This window comes from Ursus arctos, unplaced genomic scaffold (assembly GCF_023065955.2).
Source record: "Ursus arctos isolate Adak ecotype North America unplaced genomic scaffold, UrsArc2.0 scaffold_10, whole genome shotgun sequence".
Taxonomy (NCBI): domain Eukaryota; kingdom Metazoa; phylum Chordata; class Mammalia; order Carnivora; family Ursidae; genus Ursus; species Ursus arctos.
The window spans coordinates 62,816,793-62,838,284 of NW_026622764.1; the positions used below are offsets into that span (position 1 = coordinate 62,816,793).

Sequence of the window (21,492 nt, forward strand, 5' to 3'; positions counted from 1 at the left end):
ATTCAAGGCTCCCCTTTGTACTTAAAATAAAACCCATTTTCCATACATTGTCTTCAAGGTCCAGCACAGCTGCCTCGAGCCCTCAGGTCCTGCCTCACCTCCAGCTGGGCACCTCCTTGCCCACTCCTCCCTGGCTACCCAGGCTTCCCTTCAGTTTCCCAAGGGCACCGAGTTCTACCCACGCCTGTGCCATCCTTTTAGAGCTTTTGCCTGGAATTCTCACTCCACAGCTTCTAGAGAGGCTGACACTTCCTCTTCCTCTTCCTCTTGGTTTTATTATTCCTTCCTCAGTGAAGTCTTCCCCAGTGGGCCCAAGAAGGGCTCTCGCCCCTGCTTTTCTCTATCCCAACACTATGTTTGTTTCTTGCATGGTATTTTATGGCGTATTACTATTTGCTTGTTTAATATTTAGACAAGATTCTAAGCTCTCTGAGGGCAAGGACCATGTCAGTTGTTTACCACTAGGCAGTGCCTGGCACAAAGTAAGTATTGATGGTAGGTAATTTTCTTGAAATACACCGATGAGTGAATGCTGGCCAACAAATGAAGCTTGGCTCTGGTTTATCGTTAAGATATAGAGCTTGTTCATTTACAACAGAAAGCCAATCCTTCACTTGAACTGCATGTCCCTTTAGAGTCACATTATTTTGGAGATTGAAGAGTCCTTGGATGGCTTTTGTCCTGCCTTCCTATCATGCATGCCCCTTCTGTCATCATCCTCCATTTCAGTATGGAGTTCAGATTCAGCTTTGGGTTCGTGTCCTCTCTTGCTCCCAGTCTAAGCATGGCAGGGGACACACCCATTGTTGCTTTCCTCCCATCTCCTTTGGGCACTACTACTTACTGGTTGTGTGATCTTGGAGAAGTTAATTTCATTGTGCCTCATGTTTCTGAAATATAAAGTGGGGTTATAATAACCACACACAGCTGCTGCAGTGATTCAGCGAGGAAACGCATGGGAAAACTTACCATGATAATACTCAGTATGTTAGCCGTAAGCCTACCATAGCCTCTGCTTTGTTTTCCTTATTTCCATTAACTCGAGTCTTTAAATATATATATATATTTGTGATAAAGTACACATATCGTAAAATTTACCATCTTCGCCATTTCTAAGTGAACAGTTGGGTGGTGTCAGATAACATTTATAATATCGTACACCATCATAATGTTCATGTTACTGTGCAACCATCACCATTATTCATCTAAATAACTCTTTTCATTTTATAAAACTAAAGATCTATACCCAGTAAAAGGACTTGCCATCCCTCCCCACCATCTCCGCCCAGCCTCTGGCAACCACTACTCTACCTTCTGTCTCTCTGAATTTGACTACTCTAGATGCCTCAAATAAATGAAATTGTGTGATATTCGTCCTTTTGTGTCCAGCTTACTGCACTTTGCATGATGTCTTCCAGGCTCATTCACACTGTAGAGTGTCTTAGAATTTCTTTCCTTTTAAAGGCTGAATAATACTCCATTGTATGTAATATAACATTTGTGTATCTGTTCATCCACTGATGGACATTTGGGTTATTTCTGCCTTTTGGTTATTGTGAAAATGCTGCTGTGAAATTTGGTTTACAAGTATCTCTTCAAATCTCTGCTTTCCATGTTTTGGGGGTATATATCCAGAAGTGAAATTGCTGGATCATATGGTAATTCTATTAAAAAATTTTTGAGACATTGCTATACTGTTTTCCACAGTATCTGTACAATTTTACATTCCCACCAGCAGTGCACAGGGGTTCTGAATTCTTTACGTTCTCAACAACATTTTATCTTTTCCTGTTTTTTTTTTTTTAGAGTAGCCATCATAATGGGTGTGAGGTGATATCTTATTGTAGTTATGGCTTCCATTTCCCCAGTGATTAATGATGTTGAGCATCTTTTTTTTAAAAGATTTTATTTATTTATTTGAGAGAGAACACGGGGCGGGGGGCAGGGAGAAGGAGAGGGAGAAGGCAGGGAGCCTGATGCGGGGCTCGATCCCAGGACCCCGGGATCATGACCTGAACGGAAGGCAGATGCTTAACCAACTGAGCCACCGAGGTGTCCCAACCATCTTTTTATGTGCTTACTGGGAGTGTATATCTTCTTTGGAGAAATGTCTGTTCAAGTCCTTTGTTTTTTTTTAATCTGATTGTTTGGATTTTTGTTGTTGAGTATTAAAAACTCTTTCCTCTAGATATTAATCCCTTATCAGACATATGGTTTCCAAATATTTTCTCCCATTTTGTGGGTTGCCTTTTTTTTCTGATGCACAAATTTTTTAAATGTTCATGAATTGCAGTCTGTTTTTTTCTTTTGTTGCCTCTGTCTTTGGTGTCATGTCCAAGAAATTGTTGCCAAATCCAGTGTCGTGATGTTTTTGCCCTATGTTTTCTTCTAAAACTTGTTTATAGTTTTAAGTCTTATATTTAAGTTGTTGATCCATTTCGTGTTGATTTTTATATCTGGTTTGAGATAAAGGTCAAACTTCATTCTTTTGCACGTGGATATTCAGTTTTCCCAGTACCATTTTTTGCAAGATTGTCCTTTCCCCTTGAATGGTCTTGGTACCCTTGTCAAGAATTATTTGACCATATATGCAATGATTTATTCCCAGACTCTCTATTCCATTCCATTGGTCAATATGTCTGTTTATGCCAGTACCACACGTTTTGACTTCTGTAGCTCTATAGTAAGTTTTGAAATCAGAAAGTGGGAGGCCTCCAGTTCTGTTCTTCTTTTTCAAGATTATTCTGACAGTTCACAGTCCCTTGAGATTCTGTATGAAATCGAGGATGAGTTTTTCTAGTTCTACCCAAAACTTCTTTGGGATTTTGGTCAGGATTGCAATGAATCAGTAGAGCACTTTACGAAGTATTGACATCTTGACAATATTAAGCCCTCTAACCCATGAACATGGGATGTGTTTCCATTTACTTATGTATTCTTTCATTTCTCTCAACAATGTTTTGTAGTTTTCATTTGTGTAAGTTTTCTACCTCCTTGGTTAATTCCTAAGTATTTTATTCTTTTTTTTTTTTGCTTGAATTTCAAAACTGATCATCTTTTATTAAAAAACAAAACAAAACATTGAATGCGATGTGATCGCATTTTACAAATACAAAGGTGTTCCCTACATGTTCAAAAGTAACATTCTGTTTAGCCCATGCTAATACATAGGCTTCAAATTCATCTAAATCCCACTGCATGAATATCTTCCCAGTCAGGCTATGTGTGAAATCAAAGATTCCTTGGGGTCTGTGCAATAATAATATTTAGATCAGGGTTGAGAACACAATAAATTCCTAAGAATACACATTCTCTTATGAGGAATCCATATCTTTATCAGTGACAGTGTTGTTGGAGATATTCAGAAGCTTACATCTCTACATTCTGCAGTGGTTATTCATGTACTCACTGAGCCAGGTCCTGGAGGGCCTGTTGGAGGGTGTTATTCTAAGCCACGATCCCCCCATGCCTGTCACCACATGAGGGACCAGTGGGCCATGAGCACCAGGGGGCCAGTGATGCTCTCCAGCCTCTCCTCAAGCAAAGGCTGGAACCTGGCCTCACTGAATGTCATGGGGTCCAGGATTATCTTATTATCAAACTCATTCATAGCCTCATTCAGCTCACCGATGCCCCTGTGGCCTTTGGCTTCATCAGTGGGCTTGAGTAGCATTGGAGATGTCAGCAGTGGCCTCCTGGACCTTATGTGTTTATAACACATAATCTCAATTGGCCCTTTTGGCAGCAACATCTGGGTGGTGGAGAAGCACGTGGGAGGCCATGTGCAGCATAGCGGTGTTCTTCCACCGTGGCTACCCTCTTATCCTACCAGTGAGGGTCCTTCTGTTCCTGTTGTCTTCTTGCTGTTACATAGCTCAGTTTCATCTTCTCCTCCCCCAACTCTTTAAAGGGGTTGGCAAGGTCTTGCTCATTTGTAGCGTTTTTGACAGCTTCCAGGGCTGCCTCCACCTGCTGCACAGCATTTAGCTAAGGGAAGAATATTTTCCTAATGATTTCAAAGAGGAAAGGCTTCATCCTACTCTTGGAAATTCTGCAGACAGCCAAGCACTTGGAAAGAATGGAAGTAACACAGCAGACAAGATACGAGCAGCAGGTTTCTGGTGAGGGCTCTCAGGCCTCTAAATATTTTGTTCTTTTTGGTACTATTGTAAATGAGATTGTTTTTATAATTTCCTTTCTGATTGTTCATTGTGAGTGTTTAGAAGTTTTGTGTGTTGACTTTCTATCCTATTTTACTGAATTTAATTATTCTAAAAGGTTCATTTGTTTGTTGGTATGTATGTGAAATCATTAGAGTTTTCTATATAGACGATCAAATCATCTGCCAGCATAGATAATTTTACTTCTTCCTTCCCAATTTGGATCCCTTTTATTTCTCTTTCTGCCTGATTGTTCTGGCTAGAACTTTCGGTTTTATGTTGAATAGAAATGAGAAAAGTGGACATCTTTCTTTGTTTCTAATCTCAGAGGAAGGCTTTTTCAGTCTTTCACTGTTGAGTATAATGTTTACCATGGGTTTTTCATATATAGTTTTTATTCTGTTGAAGTAGTTTTTTCTTTTCCTAGTTCATTCAGTGTTTTGTTTTGTTTTTTAATCATGAGAAGGTGTTGGATGCCGTCAAATGCTTTTTCTGCATCACTTACGATGATCATGTTTTTTTGCTCTAATTCTGTTAATGTGGTGTATTACAGTGGTTGATTTTTCTATGTTGAATCATCTTTATATTGCAGGAATAAATCCCACTTGGTCATGGTGTATTTACTTTGTTAGTATCTTGTTGAGGATTTCTACATCAATGCTCATAAAGGACATAGTTTCCTTTTCTTATAGTGCCTTTCTTTGTCTTTGGTGTCAGGATAATGCTGGCCTTACAGAATGAGTAAGGAAATGTTCCCTTTTCTTCAATTTTATGGAAAAGTTTGAGAAGGATTGGTATTAGTTTTTCTTTAAATATTTGGTAGAATTCCCCAGTGAAGCCAACAGGTCCTTGGCTCTTCTTTTTGGGGAGATTTCTGAGTATTAATTCAATCTCCTTACTAGTTATAGATCTGTTCGGATTTTTTAATTTCTTTGTTATTTAGTCAGTAGCTTTTGTGTTCTTAAGAATTTGTCTGTTTCGTCTAGATTATCCAATTTGTTGGCATACAGTCGTTCATAGTATTCTCTTATACTCTTCTTTAAATTTTTGTAGACTCAATAGTAATGTCTGCACCTTCATTTCTGATTTTAGTAAGTTGAGTCTTCTCTTTTCTCTTAGTCCATCTAGCTAAGGGTTTGTCAATTTTGTTGATCTTTCCCAAGAACCAGCTCTTAGTTTCGTTGATTTTTTTTTTTTCTCTATTGGTTTCCTGGTCTCCGTTTTATTCATCTCTGTTCTAATCTTTATTATTTCCTTCCTTCTATTAGCTTTGTTTTTCATTTTCTAATTCCTTAAATTGTAAAGTTAGATTGCTGATTTGAGATCTTTCTTATTTTTTTTTTAAAGATTTTATTTATTTATTTGACAGAGATAGAGACAGCCAGTGAGAGAGGGAACACAAGCAGGGGGAGTGGGAGAGGAAGAAGCAGGCTCATGGGAAAGGAGCCTGATGTGGGGCTCGATCCCATAACGCCGGGATCACGCCCTGAGCCGAAGGCAGACGCTTAACCGCTGTGCCACCCAGGCGCCCCTATTTTTTAATGTGTTTTTAGCTATAAATTTCCCTCCTAACACTGTTTGTTGCATCTCATAAGTTTCAGTGTTTTGCATTTTCTTTTTCATTTATTTATAAATATTTTCTAATTTCCCTTGTTATTTCTTCTCTGATCCATTGCTTGTTTTATATTATTTAATTTCCACAAATTTGTGAATTTTCTGGTTTTATTTCTGTTGTTGATTTCTAACTTCATCCTCTTGGGGTCAAAGAAGATGCTTTGTATGAAATCTATCTTTTTATATCTATTGAGACTTAATCTGTGGCCTAACATATGGTCTACCCTGGAAGATGTCCCACGTGAGAAGAGTGGCTGTGCTGTTGATGTTGGTTGGACTGTTCTGTAAATGTCTGTTAGATCCAGTTGGTTTATTGTGTTAAGTTCTCTGTTTCCTTACTTACCTCCGTGTGGTTGTTCTATCCATTATTGAGAGTGAGGTATTGATGTCTCCAACTCTTATTGTAGTGCTCTCTTGTTCTCCCTTCAATTCTATCAGTTTTTACTTCATAAATTTTGCTGGTCTGCCATTATTTGCATAAATGTTTATAGTTGTTATATCTTCTTGCCATATTGAGCCTTTTCTTAATTATATAAAATTCTTGTTTGTCTCTTATAAACTTTTTTGATTAAAGTCTATTTAGTCTGATATTAGTACAATTAGCCCTACTCTCTTTTGGTTGATGTTTGCATGAAATATCTTTTTCAACCTTTCATTTTCAATCTGTTTGTGTCTTTGAATCCAAAGTGAGTCTCCTTGGATCATGTGTTTTTATTCTCTACTCTTCTGCCAATCTCTCTTTTGGTTGGAGAGTTTAACCAATTTATAGTTAAAGTAATTAATGATAATGAGAGACTTCTTCCGCCATTTTGCTTTTGTTTTATATATGCCTGATAGCTTTTTTGGTCCCTTATTTCCAACATTGCTGTCTTCCTTTGTGTTATGTTGGGTTTTTTTGGTAAGTGAAATATTTAAATTCCTTTCTCATTTCCTTTTGTATATATTCTTTAGCTGTTTTCTTTTTGGTTACCATTGGATTGCATTAAACATCTTGAAGTCATAACACTCTGATTTGAATTCTTGACAGGTTAACTTTAATAACATGTAAAATTCTTCTTTTTTAATCCTGCAGGCCCAACCCTTTCAGTTCACAAAATTACATCTTTACACATTCTGTGCCTCAAAACATAAACTAATATTTAAGTGCATCAGTCTCTTAAATTATACAGGAAGAAACATGTGGAGTTGCAAAACAAAGTTACAGTAGTGCTAGCTTTTAGACTAATATTTTTTAAAAAATATATTAGTCTCTTAAATCATGTAGCAAATAAAAAGTGGAGTTATAAACCTTTGTTTCAGTAATACTAGCTTTTACAATTGCCCATGAGTTCACCTTTATTTAGATCTTTATTTCTTCATATGGCTTCAAGTTAGCGTCTCGTGTTCTTCATCTCACCTTGCAGGACTCCATTGATCATTTCTTTTAATTCCAGGATAGGTCTAGTGGTAATGAACTCCCTTAGCTTTTTTTTTATTGGGACTGTCTTAATTTCTCCTTCACCCTTGAAGGACAGTTTTTCCTGATATAGGATTCTTGGTTAATAGTTTTTTCCTTTGAGCACTTTGAATATTGCTGGCCCATTTTGCATCTCTTTAGTGAATTTTTTCATTTGTTACTGTAGTTATCAGCTCCAGAATTTCTTATTGGTTTCTTTTTACATTTTCCATTTCTATTGACATTTCCATTTGTTCATACATCATTTTCTTGAATTTCTCTACATCTTCCTTTAGTTTTTTTGAGCATCTTTAAGATAGTTGGGTCGACATCTTCGTCTAGTAGATCTGCCATCGGTCTTTCCTGGGAACAGTTTAATTTGAATGGGTCGTACTTTTCTATTTCTCTGTATGCCTGTGATTTGTAGTTGTCAAAGCCTGAACATCTGAATCTGATGATGTGGTAAATCTGGAAATCAGATTCTCTTCCTTTGCCAGGGTTTGTGGGTTTTTGTTATTGCTTTTGGTTTTGTTTTGTTTTTTAATATTGTAAGCTGTTTCTGTGCCGAGGATCAGCCTGAGGTATAAATTGAAGGTCTTCTCAAGTCTTCTCTGAGCCTGCTCCTTTACCTATATATGCATAATCACTTTCTAATTTTCCCCATTATGCATTTGCTTTTGAATATCCTAGCCTTTAATGTCTGGCTCCTGAAAGAAAAAAAAGAAAATAGAAGGAGGTGGGGTTGCTGGACCTATTTAAATGCCCCGGAAGTCACTTTAGCCAGAGGAGGAGAGACTTGCAACAGTGGGGGGAGGTAAACTACAGTAGCTGTCCTCCCATTCACAACTCTGTGATCAAACACAGCAGTCAGTGTTCATCAGATCCCTCATGTTTGGAGGACAGGGTCCATCTTGCCTTCCCTGACTCCTGAAAAGTGAGTGCAAGGTGCTGCAGGAACACATGCATGGTTGCCTGCCAAGGGGTAAGGAATTGGTCACTGCTACTGGGCTAAGGACTGAAATTGACCCAAATTAGCCACATTTACCATCCAGCCATTCCTGTGGAAGCTGTAATCCTTCGATTGGTTCTAGAGTTCCAGGATAGTTATGTTATACAGATTCTGCTAGGGTAATAATCATCATCTAGATGAGGAGACAGATTTCCGGTCCTTCGTACTCCACCATCTTTCCAAAACCCTCTGATTCTAGTCTTTTTAAGGCTCTCCTCCATTTTAGTTAGAATAGTCAATAATTCTCTTTAGTCTCTTCAGCTTGTTCCCCTTCTCTCTCTTACCTTCTTCTGTTCTTCTTTCTTCTAACTCAGTGCTTTTTTTTTTTTTTTTAACTTTTTGGAGGTCACAGGTTCTTTTAAGAATTTGCAGAAAAATACCTATGGACTGTCTCCCTAGAAAAATCCACATATCCACAGTCACTCAAAATGAGCAGACAATTCAGATGTCCAATAGATGACCCAAAGCTCCATCATGGCCCTCCTTGAATTGAGCCTTTATTATAAAGATGCATCTCAGTCATCTTCCTTTGGTACTATGGTCAGAAGATATGCTTCCTTGCAACAAGATGCTAATTAGCAGACTGTGAACAGGAATTGCCCTCTCACGGATTTGTAGGAAAGTTCTGAATACAGCTAGAAAAGCCTCTTTCCCAGAATATGAAATCATGATGCCATTTCCATGTTTACACAACTGATATGTTTATCCAGTGACACTAAACTGGTACGTGTATGGGGTAGGTATTTATACTTTACAGTACAAAGTTATAATTGCCACTCATTTGAAACACATAGGGATAACAGACTAAGTTAAGTGAGGATGAAGTCAAATTAATGAAATGTACATCCAATATATGTGTGTGTGTGTGCACATGCGCATTCGAAGCCTGGTTTCTCTTCAGGTGTATAGGGTAATAACACATGATATATATATGCCAATAGGGATAATAACAGCCAACTATTTTCTAGGTAGACATTTTTTTGGATCTGTTTTTATACTTTAAAAGCACTTGTTATGACCATATTAATTACTAGTATACAGAAAGTGCTATAAAAGTAGTCAGGAGACAGTCCTTTCCTTTAACGAGATTTAAAGGGATACCATGGATTCGAGGGTCAAATTGAGAAGATTAAAAAATTGAAAAACAAAGCAAATAATGAAACAATAACATTTTGTCATGGCGAGTGTTTCTGGATGGGCCCTTGCAGCATGGACACATGCCTCCCGTGCCCCAGGGCTGATGATGGCGTACAGCCTGGTGGGTGGTGTAGACTTCTCTTGGCCACACTGACCAAGAAGCAGTGCCCACGAAGGATCGTTCAGAGGTTCTTTGTGTGCAGTGCTGAGACTTGCTCCGGGGCCGATAGCCAACATTTTCATCTTAAACGGCAATTTTTTGAATTTTGTTTTCTTCAGAATTAAAATCACCAATTGAATCTTCCAAGGAGGCCAGTAGGTAAAAATAATCTTGAGTAACTGCTAACGGGAGTTTGATGTAAACTGGCAGCTTAAAAATGAAAGGTTCATGTCTCCCAAACTTTTATCCAGCCTGGCAAATTGGATTTTAGGGTAGAATTATGTACACTTAAAGCATGGTGTGTGCACGTGGTCAGTGCTGCTCTTCTTTTAAGTGGTCCTGTTTATTTTAAAAACTTGAACATGAGAAGTTTTTTTGTTCCCTCAGTTGGGGTTTATTGTAAAACTCACGTGCCCAAAGAAGAAAGTCCTGTTTCATGCTGTTCGTGAGGTGGACCACGAGTGAACTGGAGGATGGATGGGATGGGGCTTTTGTCCTTCCGTTCACAGAAGGCAAGCTCTAACGGCCAACAGACGGCATTTGTGGAGATCTGGGGTGATGAAGGCCTTGAGGAAGGCCCTGCAAGGGATGTCAAACACAGTAATGCCAAGCATACATTTTCACTCTTATTCCTTAGTGGTAATAAAAACAACACTAGAAAGAAACAAAAATCTGGAAAGAAAAGTGAAAATCATGTGGTGTTGGAGGATGACATTTGCTATAAAATGGGTCAGTTTGAGAACTGTAGGGGGAAAAATTGTTGTTTGGCCCTGCTGTATGTCATATAGCTTCCTGAGTGAAGGTTTCAGTCTCAGACTGCACTGTCCTGGGGGTGGGTGGAGAGGGGGAGCAGCAATGTAGCGTCAGTAGCCGCTATATAAGTCACACAGTGCCATGTGGCAGGTACAGCCAGCAACCATGGAGTCATGGAACTATTGCCCGGACAGACCCTTACAGGGAGAGCGAGCCCCCCCTTGATCTGTAGATGAGGAAATGAGGGGGTCCAGAGAAATCACATAGTTGGTTTGTGGCAAGGGATAGACAGTTTTCTTAGGAAAGTGAGAATTTAACCACAAAAAGAATTAGTAGAAGATTATCCTAATCTGCCAAGTTAGTGACCTAAATCCTTCTAAGTGCAACTCAGTTATCATCTCCAAAATCCTTCCAGAACCCACAGGGTTGGGTCAAGGACTCTTCTTCATGTAACCACCTCTGGCATCTCTCTTCCCCAGCTCTTGTTAGATTTTGCAGAAATTATCTGGTCAGGTTTTTGTTTAGTTTGCATACATAAACCCTTCGCATACATTCATCTTTATAATCTATTCTGTTTCATTCTTCTTTGTACTTTAGAGGGATAGAGTAACTACACGCAATATTAATAACCCTTCTCCTATTTGTGGAACCATTTTTTAATAACGTCCCTGCTCTCTTTTACTTATTAGGGTGAGCCTGGGCAGCGGTGCTTTCAGGAGGACGTGGTGAGTTTGAGCAGATAGTCTGTGGGCATTTAAATTATCTGGCAGTGGAAATCTGTTGTGAGCCAGGTTGACACTACTAAACAAGTTTGCATGGGGCGGGGCGGGGGGTGGCTACACTGTTGATGTCAGTGTGACGACCAGCTGGAAATAAACAAGGGGCCCTTTGTTCTACTAGTGGCAAAAACTTTATATGAGTGAGAGTGGAATAGCCTTAATGAGCCTTAAGTGACACCCTGGACAAATAGGAACTGAAACCTTAGTGAGAGTCCAAGTCTGATTCACTTTTTGAATTTACTTTCTCTAGTAAACAATATACCAAACATGGGAGCAAGTGTAGAGAATATTACTTGAACATCCGCATACCTACTCGTCAGTTTTATTAAACCCGAACTCTTCGATATTTTCTATCCTCTTTCTCCCCTACCCAGAGGCTTTTCTTACGCCTTTGGTGTTAAATAGTCTGAGATTCTGAATTGGACTCTTTGGGGTCTCCCTCCATGCCAGGGCCTCTGTGTAGTGCGACAGGCACTGGGTCTTGTAGCAATAAAAGCACAGTTTTGGAGCCACTATGAGACTGTTACAAAAGGCTCAGAATGTGGCAGCAAGATCAGACTACAGAGCCAGGGTTCCTCAGACCTTACGTTCTTGACAAGTCTCGGTGTTTCCCCAAGAGATGAGGAGTGATGGTGGCCCAGAAAGTCACTCATCAAGGGGAAGCTCAAACAGACATGGCTGGAGGATCTCTGGTTTAAGGTAGTGCTTTTCAGGCTGTCTTGACTGTACGCCAGAGTACCAAATTGCACTGCATTGTGCATTGCACGGGGACCCTCAGCATATGTGCGTGCACGTCCACACTCACACAGAGCACAGCCCTGTGAATGAAGGGGTTAATGAAGTAATACTCTTTCGTTGTAAGCTGTCCTGCAGTATAGTCTGTTTTGTTGCACAAAAGCTATTTTGTTTGAATAAACTGATGTCATGTGTCATTAATAGATGGGAACCCATGGTTTAAAACAACAACAGTGAACCCTGGTTTACAGAACCATTACTTGTCTCATGGAGCCAACGTTTTTTTAAAGGGTATTTGATTTAACTCTGCTGAACATTTTTATAAAAAGGTTTATCTATCCCTGACGCAAACTTAAGGCTTTATTTCACAATGTACTCATAGAAATCCCGTGTAAAACTAAGCAGAATTCGAAGCTCTTTGGGGGTTCAGGTTATTCTGCATTTTGTTACTTCTCTTTAAGTCTCCTAATCCTCTTCAACCATTGCTTTCAGGCGGCCTGTCTTGATTAAATAAACAAAACTTGAACGCAGTGACTTAACTGTATTTTATAAATTCGTGATCGTTAAGCCACAAAATCAACCTTTCCAAATAAAACTGAGTGTAAGTCAAACTGCCAAGTGAGAAAACCCAGCCATCAAGCCCTCAAGTCTCCTTTGCATCAGAGTTTACCTCTCTGTACAACGCTAAATAAAGTCTATACGAGGAAGAAGGTGATGCAGGTGTTTCTGTCTACTTATTAAACTCATCAGTTTGCGTGTAACCAGGCTGACATCCTGCTCCCCTGGGGTGCCTGACACCCATCACCGCAGCAGGGGTTTAGGTAGCACCTTTGCCGGGAGAAGTTTATATAATTGTACTCAGAGAGGTACAACTTCTCCTCCAGGGAACTGGGGGAGAAAGTGATATTTGATGCATACCAAACAAGCAGTTGTTGGAGATTTTGAGCTAGATTGGTTCTAAAATACTAAAATGACTTTGCTTGCTCCAAAATGTTACCAAGAGACACTTTAAACATGAATAAGGTAGCTGGTATCCAGAATCTGGAAGAAGGAGAGGGTTTTGTTTCAGCCAACTATTTTGCAGAAGAGGAAGTGTGGTTCTACCTCAGGAAATTTAAATGGGACTGTTGAATAACTGGGAAAGAATGTCTCCTTTGGATGAGAGTGCGAAGAAGAATTCGGCTGATTTTCAGGCAGGATAACAAATATGACAGCAGTACTTCTCCGTGTACACGTTTATGTACCGTGACTACGTGTAACTTCTAAAAAAACAGTTCTCGAACTTTTTGGTCTTATGATGCCTTTCTGCTCTGAAGAATTATTGAGAACTCCAAAGAACCTTTGTTTATGTGGCTTATATCTATCAATCTTTACCATTTTGGGAATTAAGACTGAGAAACTTAAAAAAAATTTATTGATTCATTAAAAGAGAATGATAAACCCATTACATATTAACAAAAACATTTTTATATTAAAAACAGTAATTAGAAAGAATTACCAAAAGAACTGTTACTGTTTTATATCTCTGCAAATCTCTTTAATGCCTGGTTAATAACATATCATCTGTTGTGACGTATTTTTTTTTGCATATCATCTGTTGTGATATATTTTTGCATATCATCTTTTGTTATATATTTTTGCATATCATCTGTTGTGACATATTTTTTTTAAGTTGAAACACGTGAAGAAAATCTAGCACACACAGGTATGTAGTTGGAAGAGAGGACTTTGAGGCCCCCCTATAGGAACTCTCTGGTCCTTTGAAAACCATTGTCCTATAAAATAGTTTGGAAGAATATATTTAAGTGGTGAGATTATTAGTGTCCTACTAATTTTTTTTTCTATTCCATTTATATGTTTTTCCAACAGTGAAGATGAATTACTTGCACAAACTATAATTGAGAAAGGAAGAAGCATGAACATGTTGAGGGAAGATTATAGAAGCCCTCAAAATCCAGGCAGAGAAGTTTATTTTATCTTTTTTATTAATATTTTTTATTATACTATGTTAGTCACCATACAGTACATCCCTAGTTTTTGATGTAAACTTCCATGATTCATTACTTGCGTATAACACCTAGTGCACCATGCAATACGTGCCTCCTTACTACCCATCACCAGCCTATCCCATTCCCCCACCCCCCTCCCCTCTGAAGCCCTCAGTTTGTTTCCCAAAGTCCATAGTCTCTCATGGTTCATTCCCGCTTCTGTTTACCCCCCCTTTCTTCTTCCCTTTCTTCTACTGATCTTCCTACTTCTTATGTTCCATAGATGAGTGAAACATATGATAATTGTCTTTCTCTGCTTGACTTATTTCGCTTAGCATTATCTCCTCCAGTCCCATCCATGTTGCAGCAAATGTTGAGAAATCGTTCTTTTGATAGCTGAGTAATATTCCATTGTATATATGGACCACATCTTCTTAATCCGTTCGTCTGTTGAAGGGCATCTCAGCTCCTTCCACGATTAGGTATTGTGGACAATGCTGCTATGAACATTGGGATGCATATGGCCCTTCTCTTCACTACGTCTGTATCTTTGGGGTAAATACGCAGTCGTGCAATGGCTGGATCATAGGGTAGCTCAATTTTTAACTTTTTAAGGGACCTCCACACTGTTTTCCAGAGTGGCTGTACCAACTTGCATTCCCACCAACAATGTAGGAGGGATCCCCTTTCTCCACATCCTCTCCAACATTTGTTGTTTCCTACCTTGTCAATTTTTGCCATTCTAACTGGCGTAAGGTGGTATCTTAGTGTGGTTTTGATTTGAATTTCCCTGATGGCTAATGATTTTGAACATTTTTTCATGTGTCTGTTAACCATTTGTATGTCTTCATTGGAAAAGTGTCAGTTCATATCTTCTCGGGCAGAGAAGTTTATATTTGGGAAATGAGGGAGCCACTGTAATTTCTTAAGTAGGAAAATGACTCGTTAAAACTTGTATTGGGGAGTAAATGGATTAGAATTGGAAGGGAGGAGCTACTTCAGACGTTGTTGCTGTAATCCAGGAGCGTGGTGAGGTGGGCGAGGCCTCACATATTGGTGGAAACAGAGAGGAAATTTCAAAATCTGAAAGACATTTTGAAGGCGGAATTACCAAGACTTGGGTAAGGGGATAGTAGAGAGGTAAGAGCCACAGATGACTAAGAGCTTTCAAGTCTAAAACATTTGAAGAGTATTTTCTCCCTTATATCCAACCTCTAATTTTTTCTGAAAATTATCCTGATGAAGCTAATTAGACTTTTGTCTTGTTTGTTTGTTTGTTTTTCAGAGTTGGCCATCCCCTTCTAGGGCCTAGGAGAAGGTGAACCCAGTTCCCAACCTGAATCGGTCAGTTACTTCCCTTAGAACAGAAAGACCTATGACATCGCTGGAAATTTTGTACCTATGACATCCCTGGAGAGTTACTTGCTGCGTTCTTCCCTCAGGCCCTGCAGGAAATAACGGGCTGTCTGTCCAGTTCCTGTTTGCCCTGGACGCCTGCAGTTCACCTCTTATGCACTCCAGCACCCCCATCAGCTCCCTCTTCTCCTTCACCAGCCCAGCAGTGAAGAGACTGCTAGGCTGGAAGCAAGGAGATGAAGAGGAAAAGTGGGCAGAGAAGGCGGTAGACTCGTTAGTGAAGAAATTAAAGAAGAAGAAAGGAGCCATGGATGAGCTGGAGAGGGCCCTCAGCTGTCCGGGGCAGCCCAGCAAATGTGTGACAATTCCCCGGTCCCTGGATGGGCGGCTGCAGGTGTCCCACCGCAAGGGTTTACCCCATGTTATTTATTGCCGAGTGTGGCGCTGGCCTGACCTGCAGTCTCACCACGAGCTGAAGCCACTAGAGTGCTGTGAGTTCCCGTTCGGCTCCAAGCAGAAAGAGGTGTGCGTTAACCCCTACCACTACCGCCGGGTGGAGACCCCAGGTGAGCTCTCTCCCTGACACCACAGTTTATTTAAAAAGTTGAGGAGCTGTGTCCTAGTTGATGAGGGGTGATGGGGCATCAGCAAGACAAAGATCCCCCCCACTAGCACCAAAAGCAAGGAAGAGAGGAAGGTTCAGTTTTGAGGAAGTAATGCAAACTTTTATAGTCAGAAAAATCTAGAAAGAAGGTAAGTTCATCATACATGTAAGTTGTGTTTGATTTTGAAAAATGAAGTTTGGATGTATTTCAGAGTTATCATCATCATGTTTTTCCAGTTCTTGGGGTCTTTGAAGATCTTAATATTGCCTTGATATGATTAACTGTGAAAAATAAACATCCTCCTTCCCATCCTCTCTCCCTCAATGGAACTGAACTAAGCTAAAGGATTTTGCTGCCACTTTCCGCAAGCTCAGGTATATGCAAGTATCTCCTAGCTGGGTCAGCAAACAGCCAGTGAAAGAACTGCTGGAAATCCTTCTAGGAATGAAAGCAAAGGGCTAGCAGAGATTGACAGTTGCTCTGAAATGTGGCTTTAAATATAAGAAGGTATCATTCTAAAACTCTTCACACCCCCAACAGCATGTGCACAGACACATATTTCACCCCCTTTTTGCAGTCTGGTGTTTACCTTCATCCTTCACACTGGATGTAACAGTTTGACTCCATTTCTCTTTGGATCGAGTGTTCCTGTGCCTACAGGGATGCAGTTTTAATCGGAGCTTCCACTCCCTGATTGGTCATCTGCCTCATTCCAGAAGACCAAGGGCTGGCATGTGAGCTCTGGAAAATGGCCCATGTCCATTAAAAGATGGTTCTATCTAGGTTGGCAGGCCGTGGTGGGAGTCCAGCCTGCCGCCTGACCCCAGGGTTCAGTTAATCTTACAGCAATAATGGAGAAGTCATGCCCAGCCACCAGTGGTCGTAGCAAGGAGACCTTTCAGGCTCCTACATCTTGCCATCGTGTTGTGAAACTGCTCGGGTGTGGATGCTTCTCATGGTCACTTCATCCCAGGATTGAGTCCCTGTATGAGACTGTTGAGAAAGTCCTGGTGAATCTGGTGTGTTTTCACTAGGTCATATACGTAAGGCTTTCTTCTTTTCTCTCCTGCTTCTCTCTGGGCTCTCTCTGCATACTAAAGAAAAAGTCACTCAGGTCCGAGTTTATGACAATGACTTGATACCTTTTTTGTTTCAAAGATTTGAGTTATACTAAGCATTCAAAATATAGCCAATGAAAAAAATGTTCATTGAGAAATCATTTCTCTCTTCCAGAGGAATGTAGTTGTAAAATGTACATTGCAAGAAGTACCTTGTTAAATGTCTCTGGTTTTCCTTTTGAATACTAGAAAATCCAATTTTATTTTTAAATTTTTTTTAAGAATTTATTTGAGAGAGAGAACATGAGAACGAGTGGGGGAGGGGCAGAGGGAGAGAGAATCCCAAGCAGACTCCAAGCTGAGTGCATAGCCCAACTGGGAGCTTGATCTCACAACCCTGAGATCACGACCTGAGCTGAAAGCAAGGGTCAGCCGCTTAACCAACTGTGCCACCCAGGCGCCCCTAGAAAACCTATTTTTAAAGGCTTATTTGTAAGAACCTTAGTTTAAGGTTCTTTTAGAAATGATAACGTGAATATTTTTACATATGGCAGATAGATTTCATATCTTATATTTTAGATTTGAGTTTTCAAAATGAAAGATGGGTGGAGATTGTATTAATTTTAAGGTAATATTTAAGCCATCCAGGATTTTTTTATTCCTAACCTTGATTTTTTTTACTAGAAAAAACACATTTATATTTACCTTTCTGGCTATGTTTAAAGTAAATATTTTGAGAACAATGAAGATGCTAATGTTAAGCAAGTTTACTGGGTTCCTATCATAAAGCTTAATTAAGTTTTGCGTTTGAAATCTCATTTTTTAACAATGTTTCGGAACATTGAAGGCTGCACTCTGATTTTCTTTTCACTCACACAACCATTCTTATCATTTATTTGAGTTCTTTTCTAACTACCTGTAATGAAGGACCAGTTTTAATTTTTAAATTTTCGATCCTTCAAATATCAATACTTTTGTAATACGAACAAATTACTAGGCAAATGAAATTTTAAGAAGACTTACAAATGCAAGCCTAGGTTTGTTTTTTTACTATAACAATATATTTTATATCTGCATTTCAACAGATATAGAATTAGTCTGTCAAATTGCTATCAAAGTTTCTAAACATTCACTCTCAATTTCAATACTGTATCTTCCTTGACTGGTACCTTGCAGCCAGGAAAGTGTTACCGGCCCCCAAATCTCACTTCGAGTGGCTTGGGTGCAGTAGCTGCTATGCAAAAAGTGTTTTTGCACCGTAGATGATTTTACTCCATGCCACTGGAGCTCGTTTCAGGAGTATAATTTCTTCTTTACATAAAATACCCTTGTATAAAAACCACATGACTTTCGAAAGAGATACAAAAGCCTTTTCAGCTCTGCTTTGCACCCCATATGCGAGTAACTCCTGCCACTGTTGTCTCCCATGTAATGCTTCGTTGTTAAGATAGCGTTGTATTGAAAAGGTAGCATAAAATTGAAACCAATGTCTGTAATCTCACTATGTCATATTTGTAAGTAGCAGTTGCGATCTAGAAAGAGAATTTAGTAATTAGGAATAGCTGCTGCTATGAATTGAACGTTGATGCCCTCCCCCCAGATTCCTTTGTTGAAAACCTAATGCTTAAGGGGATGGTACTGGGGGTGGGGGGGCTTTATTTAGGAGGTGATTCAGTCATGCGCACAGACCCTTACATGGGGTTAGTGCCCTTCTGAAAGAGGCCCCAGCGAGATCCCTCATCCCTTGCCACCATGTGAGAACACAAGAGATCAGAATCTGCAGCTCAAAGAGAGCTTTCCCCAGAATCTGACCATCCTGCACCCTGATCTTGGACTTCCGGCCTCTGGAACTGTGAGAAATACATTTCTATTGTTTATAAGCCACCCAGTCTATGGCATTTCTATTATAAGAGCCCAGATGGACTAAGACAGCTATGTTTTGAGTGGAAGTATTTAAAAATACGATCAGTGCAAATCTAAGGTAAACTAGCCAGTCAAGCTGAATAACAACCAGGATGATACCAGCGGTTTTCTTTACAAAAATCACTGCCTTTGGTTTTACATGGATAGTAAAAATACATTATCAAGACATTTGTTTCAAACAAGGAAAACGAACCCTTCTTTTTTTTCCTTTTGCTGTCTCAGATCTTTGGCTCACGAAGAAATAAAAGTCCCTGCATCCAGAGGGTGTGAATCATTTATGTTAAACGATGTTAGGGATACACCATAGATATTTTACACTGCAGCTGGAATCACAGAGATTATTCCAACTTCTTCTGCAACCAAAAAAGAAAAACGAGTGTTTGTTTGAACCTTGTTCGCATTGTGATGAAGAAGAGTCATTGCAAAAGAAGCCATATCCCACTTCCTCCGTCGGTTCCTCCCTTTCAGGCTGTTCATGAAGCGGGTTGCCTTTTTATTCCTGCACATGCGCGGAACACATGCAAGGAAACGTAACGGCTTCATTGAGCTCATTTTGGGATGATGACGTTGAGTGTTCTGTAATGTTGTACATGATACACGTACATGCACAGACTGGTTTTTAAAGGGGGAAGAAATCATTTATTTCTCTGCCACCCTCAGCTGTGGTGGTTTAGTTTAAAACTTTTCCTTTACCTGTTTGAGTTTATTTTCTACCTGTAGAACGGAAAACGGTTGCTTGTTAAAAAGAGATAAATGTATGATGGTGGGAAAGTGGTAGACTTTGTGATTGATGTTATTGTTCTTTCATTGCTATTGTTGTTGTCTGTTTATTCCAAAACATTTACTTTTTATGAGTTTTTCTCAATACTTGCATGTGGTAACAAATCAATAGTGTAATTAAAAAGAAGAGCTACCCCATCCATCTCCAGGAACAACCTCTTTTAACCATTCTTGGTTAGTTGTTCTGCTTGTTTGCTCCATTATTACTAAAAATTATGGAGATAACTCTAGATAATATACTTTACACTTATAAACAATGTGTTTATACATAATTAGTAAAGAAATTATGGAGGTAATCCTACATAATATGCTTATATATCTATTTCTAAACTTTTCACCTTTAGATAATTTCATTGACTAATACAAAAGATGAGGATTTAGGTAATTTATATTAACTTCCTTCTTCCTCTTTTTAAATCTCCGGTATCTATATTTTAGTTTATAGCGTATGTTATTTTTTGACTATTGTATTGGTTTCCGTTGTGGGAGCTGGGGGTAAGAATTCTTTTCCCTGAGAAGACCTTTGCAATTGCCTTTGACCACTTCCTCCCTGTTTTCTCTGCTTCTTTTTCTGGAACTTACATGGATCACATTTTGCACCACAACATTTATTGAGTATCTTCTCTCTGCCGGCCACTGTGACACTTTAGAAGTCAATAGGAACTAGGAATGCCTGGATAATACTTGCCCTTGAGAATTGCATCCATTCCTAACTTTTTATACAGAATCAGGATCAAAAACACTTTTTTTTTTTTTTAAGTATGGAACCCAGAAGAAACATGCAAAGGGCTTTATTTATAAGTTTTCTTATTGATGCTTATCTTTTACTTATTCATTTTTATTACTCTGTTTATCTTTTATCTAATAATTTTTAGATGCCTTTAAATCTTCCTGATAAAGACAAGTAGATTTTTTTTTTTTTTTTAACTTTAGCAGCACTACTGAGCCTAAAATTTAGGCTGGCCATCTGAATAATTCAACATGGTCTCTGAAAGAAAAATATCTGGGCATCACTTAGAAACCGATTTGCCTTAAAAAAAAAAAACCAAACCACTTTATTGGCAGAATCAAAGGAAGACACAAACAATTAGGCCTGCAGAAGGCCAGATAATAGGGCAGCTCTGGTAATTTCTGTGGTAGGAATGAATAGGCAGTCTCTTTAGAGTGCTGACATCAGAATGATTCACCTCTAAACTTTTTACTGTGATACTCTGTTTAATATTCAGTTTGCAAGGAGAGTGTTTAAGTGTTAAACATTGGTGTTTAGTTTGCTTCACCAGCTCACTTTCTGGGAAACGATGAGACCTTAATTGGCAGTTTTACAATAAGCGCAGAGAATGGTGGGCGGGCAGTTTCCAGAAAACAGAGTTTTATCATGAAAAAATGGACAGACCCAAACAGCAAGTGTCCACTGGATTTTGTGCCGACGAGCCAATGCTCAATTCTAATCCACTGGTTCCTTTCTCATCCTAGTGCTGCCGCCTGTCCTCGTGCCAAGGCACAGTGAATATAACCCCCAGCTCAGCCTTCTGGCCAAGTTCCGCAGCGCCTCCCTCCACAGTGAGCCTCTCATGCCGCACAACGCCACCTACCCGGACTCTTTCCAGCAGCCTCCGTGCTCGGCATTCCCTCCCTCGCCGGGGCCCGGGCACATGTTCTCACAGTCCCCATGCACCGCTGGCTACCCTCACTCCCCAGGAAGCCCCTCGGAGCCAGAGAGCCCCTATCAACACTCAGGTCAGTAAAAGCCGCTGTCCGTCTCCATGGAGTGTGACCCAGCACAGTCAGTCATGGTGGGACCGTCATAATCACAGTCACTGTTACTAACATTCACATGGAGCTTTGCCGTTTACATGGCCATGGCCCGTGGGCCGTTGCACCCTGCCCGCCTCTAAGATCAGGGCCGTTCGAGAGCTGTTACTCTGGAGCTACAACATATCTTTGCTCTGGTTTCTGGTTCTCATCCTCTGGAAGAAACTAAATGCATTTGAACAGCATCT

General features: G+C 39.7%; 1 protein-coding gene across 9 annotated transcripts in view; it reads left to right on the forward strand.

Moving 5' to 3' along the window:
• SMAD9 (SMAD family member 9) overlaps window positions 1-21,492 on the forward strand; it is an 85,051-nt gene that overhangs the window by 42,931 nt on the left and 20,628 nt on the right. For 3 of the 9 annotated variants that reach the window (XM_057309155.1, XM_057309160.1, XM_057309159.1), the window contains exons 3-5: window positions 10,958-10,993; window positions 15,056-15,692; window positions 20,966-21,229. In XM_057309155.1, coding sequence (XP_057165138.1) covers window positions 15,281-15,692; window positions 20,966-21,229 — 676 coding nt within the window. In that variant the 5' untranslated portion in view covers window positions 10,958-10,993; window positions 15,056-15,280. The remainder of the gene's footprint in view (window positions 1-10,957; window positions 10,994-15,055; window positions 15,693-20,965; window positions 21,230-21,492) is intronic. The other 6 variants (XM_057309144.1, XM_057309140.1, XM_057309161.1 and 3 more) reach the window with 3 other exon arrangements.